This window comes from Camelus bactrianus, chromosome X (genome assembly GCF_048773025.1).
Source record: "Camelus bactrianus isolate YW-2024 breed Bactrian camel chromosome X, ASM4877302v1, whole genome shotgun sequence".
NCBI lineage: Eukaryota > Metazoa > Chordata > Mammalia > Artiodactyla > Camelidae > Camelus > Camelus bactrianus.
The window spans coordinates 11,563,371-11,569,312 of NC_133575.1; the positions used below are offsets into that span (position 1 = coordinate 11,563,371).

General features: G+C 36.3%; 1 protein-coding gene across 7 annotated transcripts in view; it reads right to left on the reverse strand.

Moving 5' to 3' along the window:
- Positions 1-5,942, reverse strand: part of CLTRN (collectrin, amino acid transport regulator) — a 129,368-nt gene that overhangs the window by 34,002 nt on the left and 89,424 nt on the right. For 5 of the 7 annotated variants that reach the window (XR_006719345.2, XM_045505080.2, XM_045505076.2 and 2 more), the window contains one exon: positions 246-420. Coding sequence is in view for 5 of the 7 variants with exons in the window: in XM_045505076.2 (XP_045361032.1) it covers positions 246-420 (175 nt within the window). In the remaining 2 variants the exon portion in view is untranslated. Of the gene's footprint in view, positions 1-245; positions 421-5,471; positions 5,698-5,942 lie in introns of those variants that run through there. The other 2 variants (XM_045505077.2, XM_074359411.1) reach the window with 2 other exon arrangements.

Consider the following 5,942-nt stretch of genomic DNA (forward strand, 5'->3'; position numbering starts at 1 on the left):
GATTGAAGACAGTAAAATAGTGAATTGTAGTGTAAGCTAAGCATTTGAAAAGAGAAGAAAATCTCTTCTCTTTTGAATTATGGTTTCTCAATGTTTGTTGTATCTTTTTTTAAACAAAAGAAAAAAAGAGCAATAGCAGTTCTGTACAGAAAATACAGAGAGGCAAAAAGAGAAAAGTATAAAAGACCCACAATACCACCAGCAGGGACAACCAATGTTAACATATTTTAATAGTTGAAACACACCTTCCTTAGCCTTGGACCTTCTTGTGTTTCTTGTGTGATGCTGTTGTTTTGTCTCATTGTAGCAGCACTATCAGAACAGGGTGACTTCCCGGGGGCAATCACGTGGGCCCTTGTCTTCTTCCTCAACCCAGTAGGAACGCTGCTTCTCCACAGGATCTGGTGAGTCACTTTAAATCTGATATGTCGTGAGATAAAAGTATCCTTTTATTCCTGGTTTACTGAAAATTCCTTTTAGCAATAATTAAGTTTTAATGTTATCAACTGCCTTTTTGGCATCTATTAATCTAATCATAGAGTTTTTACCACTTGGCGTATTACGTTAAAAAATTTCTTTACATTGATCCAACCCTTAGATAAGCTCAGTTCAATGATTTCTAACATGCTTCTGGACTTAGCTGCTGTGTTTTTCTTTTAGTTTTTAAATCTATTTTCATAGAAGACTATCATTTAGGTTCCTTTTCAAGTTTATATATTATTATTATATTACCATCTTGAAAATGGTTTAGAAAGATTTCTAATATTGTCTATGCTTACAAATACTTAATCTTTCTCAGTTAATATGAAAATATCTGTGGCTAAATTTCCTTGGGGTACTTTTCAGCCATAAAAAAGAGTAAAATAATGCCACTGGCAGCAACATGGATGGACCTAGAGATTATTATACTAAGTGAATGAAGTAAATCAGAAAGAGGAACAAGTATCATATGATATTACTTATATGTGGAATCTAAAATATGATACAAATGAGCTTATTTACAAAACAGAAAGAGACTCACAGACATAGAAAAACTTATGGTTACCAAAGGGGAAAGGGAGTGGGGGAAGGATAAATTAGGAGTTTGCGATTAGCAGATATAAACTACTATATATAAAACAGATAAACAACAAGGTCCTGCTGTATAGTACAGGGAACTACATTCAATATCCTATAATAAATCATACTAGAAAAGAATATGAAAAAGAATACAAATATATGTATAACTGAATCACTTTGCTGTACACCAGAAACTAACACAATATTGTAAATCAACTATGCTCCAATAAAAAAATTTTTAAATAAAAATAAAAAGTTGAGGCTACTGTTGCCATGAGCAATACAAAAAGCACTGAATCTCCAGGCACAGGAAAAAAGAAATTGATTTCCCTGTGTTTTTTCATACTCCACAGCACTACTGCAAAGCAGTTTCTCGGCACATAACGACTGATATATTGCCCTGGAGGGTAAATTAAATATGAAATCACGTGAAAAGAGAACACGTGAGTAGCTCTTTTCATTCACGCAAGATGCCTTTTAATGTTTATCAGAGCTGTAAACACATGTGGGGGACATGTTTGCTCCATTTACCTGCAATAAAACAAGAGGTAGGGAGGACGAATGTGGCTTTTAAATTTTGACCCTAATTATTCTGTTTCATTGTCACAAACAGGTTTTAGTAAACCTGTAACACTTTGAATACTGTGAGCTTTCTTTTTTTTTTTAATCTTTAAACATCTTAGCCATCATTACAAGTCTATCTTAATTATCACCTCCTTTGAGAAATCTTTCCTTTCTTTTGTTTTTGTTACAGATTTTTATTTATTATTTTTGGTAGACTGGTCCAATCGACTTTTTATTCTCTCCTTGTCCTTGTTTCCATAGCATTTTGTTCACATTTGTACATGCATGTATTTCCAACATGATTTGCTTTTGGGTCCTACAAATTTTAAGTTCCTGGAGGGCAGGGACTATATTTGGTTTCATCTGCATTCCTCGTGGCCCATAAATATTTGATGTTTTAATCAAACTGAATTGACTTCTTTGAATCACCGCCTGGCATTTTAAGGAGTTCGAGACAGTGGAAATGAAGTATCATGAGGTATGCTGCAATTTTTTTCACATTCCCAGCCAGAGAAAAACAACTCCCAGTATCTCTGGTAAACAAGGAACCTTAGTCTTTGGAAAATTTTTATCTCCACTCCCATACCTTATGCCCTTTTTAAGATGAAGAAAAAAATCTGAAGCTATGATATTCGAAAGGCTCATCACATTTTGTAGGTTAATCAACAGCCATAACCATTATGGACCTTGTCTTTTTTTTTTTTTTTTTAACAGGGTAACATTTTTCTAGTTCCGAGAAAGTTAATCACTACCATTTGGAAATAGAGATTAATTCAGGCATACTGAGTGAGTGTAATTCTGCCAACCTTATATTCCTAAGGTAAGAATTTAAAGGACAGTTTTGTAAACAGAATGCACGTGTACCTGTCTGCATATCTCATCTTGTGCATGAAGACCAATACATTAAAGTGGGTCCCAAGTAGAATGTAGTTTGGTGCAGCCACTATGGAAAGCAGTATGGACATTCCTTAAAAAACTAAAAACAGACTTGCCATATGATCCAGCAATCCCACTCCTGTGCAGATACCCAGGGCGAACTCTAATTTGAAAAGATACATTCACCTCAACATTCACAGCAGCACTATTTACGGTAGTCAAGACATGGAAACAACCCAAGTGTCCATCAACAGATGAATGGTTTAAGAAGATGTGGCATATACACATAATGGAATATTATTCATCCATAAAATAGGATGAAATGTTGCCATTTGCAGTTAAAAGGATGGACCTACAGAATATTATACCTGTGAAGTAAGTCAGACAGAGAAACACAAATATACGATATCACTCACATGTGAAATCTGAAAAATAATACAAGTGAATCTATATACAAAACAGAAACAAACTCACAGACACAGAAAACAAACTTATGGTTACCAAAGAGGAAAGGGAGAAGGGAGGGATAAATTAGGAGTATGGGATTAACAGATACAAACTACTATACATAAAATAGGTAAGCAACAAGGATTTACTGTATAAGACAAGGAACTATATTCAATATCTTATAATAACCTATATTGGAAAATAATCTGAATATATATAGATATAGGTATAACTGAATCACTTTGCTATATGCCTGAACCCAACACAATATTGTAAGTCATCTGTACTTCAATTTTTTAATTAATTAATTAATACAAAAATGTTTTTTAAAAAATGAATCCCACATAGTATAAGCAAGACTTTACTGACATTTCTTCCTGGATGTTTAATGCTCTAAATGTTGCTTGAGTGTTGTATTAAGAGTTCTCTCATCGTTCTGGCAAGTCATGATTGATTTTCTAGGCTAAAATTACTGCAGCCATACTCTATGGAGTAGTATTTTCTAACCTTAATCTTGTATTTGGCTGCCAGTTAGTGTCACCCAGTAATGTTTAACACTGCTGATAGGTACCTCCTTTGCCGATCTTTATAAAGAGGTGGAGGGAACATGTACCTTTTAGGTTAGATGCTCTCGTCTTCATTAACAGAATCTTAAACTATCCTTGTTCTGGTTGATACACAAAGCATACAAAGTAGTCAATATATCAAAGTTTCTGCCCTTAAGTTTTGGCCAGTGACAGTGACTTGACCCTTCTACTAACTGAAATCATCAAAAACTTATAGTGATTGACACAACATTGTAAAATGATTATAAATCAATAAAAAATGTTAAAAAAAAACCTTATAGTGAGAAATGTTTCTGAGGACTGCCTAAAAGATGTGCATGTCAGACCTGTATTACTACAAATCAGGGATGCCAGATAGGTTGCTCCAACTACTCATCCATCCTCCATCCACAACAGACTCTATCAATCTATTACAGAACATTTTCCTCCTGAGCCTGGACTCAGTCACAAAACTTCCCAATTTGGTTATTCAGTCAGTTGATATGTGAGTTGAAATTTACTTGCCATCATGGGGAATGATGATCTAAATGCTGACCTGAATAAAGCTATACCACTGACGGCCTGTGATCTCAAATGAATAGGAGATTTTGGGTGGTTCACAGAATTGATTTAGTGCTCTGTGCTTTGTGATTGTGGCAACGGTTTATGTTGAGGGGATCTTTATGAAATTCTTTATGACATTTGCTTCCTCCTTAGTTCATAGTATCATCATGATCAGGATTTCCCCTTGGGACTAAAAATCAAGAAAAACTGTGCTTCTCAAAAACAAACATGAACCTGGAAGGCATTATGCTAAGTGAAATGAGTCACACAGAGAAAGACAAATACCGTATGATCTCACTTAACATGTGGAATCTGAAAAACACACAAACAAAACCAAAAAACCGACTCAAGGATACTGAGAACAGACTGGTGGTTGTCAGAGGCAGGGGAAGGGGGTGGGGGTGGGTGAAATGGATGAAAGTGGTCAAAAGGCACAAATTTCCAATTATAAAACAAATAAGTCATGGGGATGTAGTATACAGAATGGTGATTACACTTAATACTGTGTTGTATATTTGAAAGTTGCAAAGAGAGTAAATCTTAAAAGATCTCATCACAAGAAAAATAATTTGTAAATATCTGTGATGCTAGGTGTTAACTAGATTTATTGTGGTGATTATTTCACAATATATATAAGTATTGAATCATTATGTTGTACACCTGAAACTAATATAATGTTATATATCAATTACACACCTCAACTTAAAAAACAAAGAGACCTAGTGGTTACCAGTGGGGAGAGGGAAGGCAGAGGGGTAATATTGGGGTGAGGACAAGCGGTACAAACTAATATGTATAAAATAAGCTACAAGGATATACTGTACAACACGGGGAATATAGCCAATATTTTATAACAACTATGGAGTGTAACCTTTAAAAATATGAATCGCCATATTGCACACTTGTAATTTATATAATATTGTACATCAACTATACTTCAATTTGGAAAAAATATATATATATTGAAAAGAGAGAGACCAGCACTTACCAAGTGCTTATACCTTGTCCACCTATAATAAGCCCCCTTACCACATCTTCCCTAATTTACTAATCATTTCTTGTCCTATCCAAGCCCAAGTTGAGGAACTTCAGGCTACAAGCTCCTTGCAATTTGTCTTGTGACTGAAACATAGTATTGCACAAGTAAGATTTAAATGAATGAATAACTGTATGGCTGATGGAAAGTGCCCTTCCTCTTCAGCCCTTCCCCATTCAGAGATTACTAGACAGGATTTTTAAAGAAAGTTGGTAATAACCTCTTCACTTTTTTCTTGTGAACCGAGAATTGTAAATAGAGAGAGTAAAGATTAATCTCGGAGTGGTGTTGTCTCCACAGGCCCTAGACAGCAGGAGGGCACTAGGTGTTTAGGAAAAGTCATCCGAAGGAGACATCAGGAAGTAAAGAAGTGTGCTTACTCCATGCAGCTGGTTAGCATTTAAACTCGGATAGGGGGCTGGTATGAACACAGTTCCAGATGGTCCTCAGTTATGTTTTCTATCCGGTTTCTACTCTTGAGAGTTGCGGCGTTTGATACTCGGAAAGATAATACTTTTAAAATCTAAGGCCATTTTTAGGCGAGTCTCGGAGATCTGTAGGTTCCTTTCACTCTATAAATGCCACGGACTTCTAGCTCTGAGACCTTGGCGATTACTTCCGAAAATTCGCCCGCTACCCCGTGGCTTTCCAGGACTAGACATCGCCAACAGAGGGAAAACAAGAGGCGTGTACTCGGCCAGAGTGGAACCAGAAGTGGGTGGCCTGGGAATCTAGGGAGGGGCCATGACGGATGGAGAAAATGCGCATGTGCGGAGTGTGGCCAATGAGGATCTCAGAAGGGAAGGAACGTGACCCGGGCCTGAGGGGCAGGGTCTGGACACCGTGGGAAG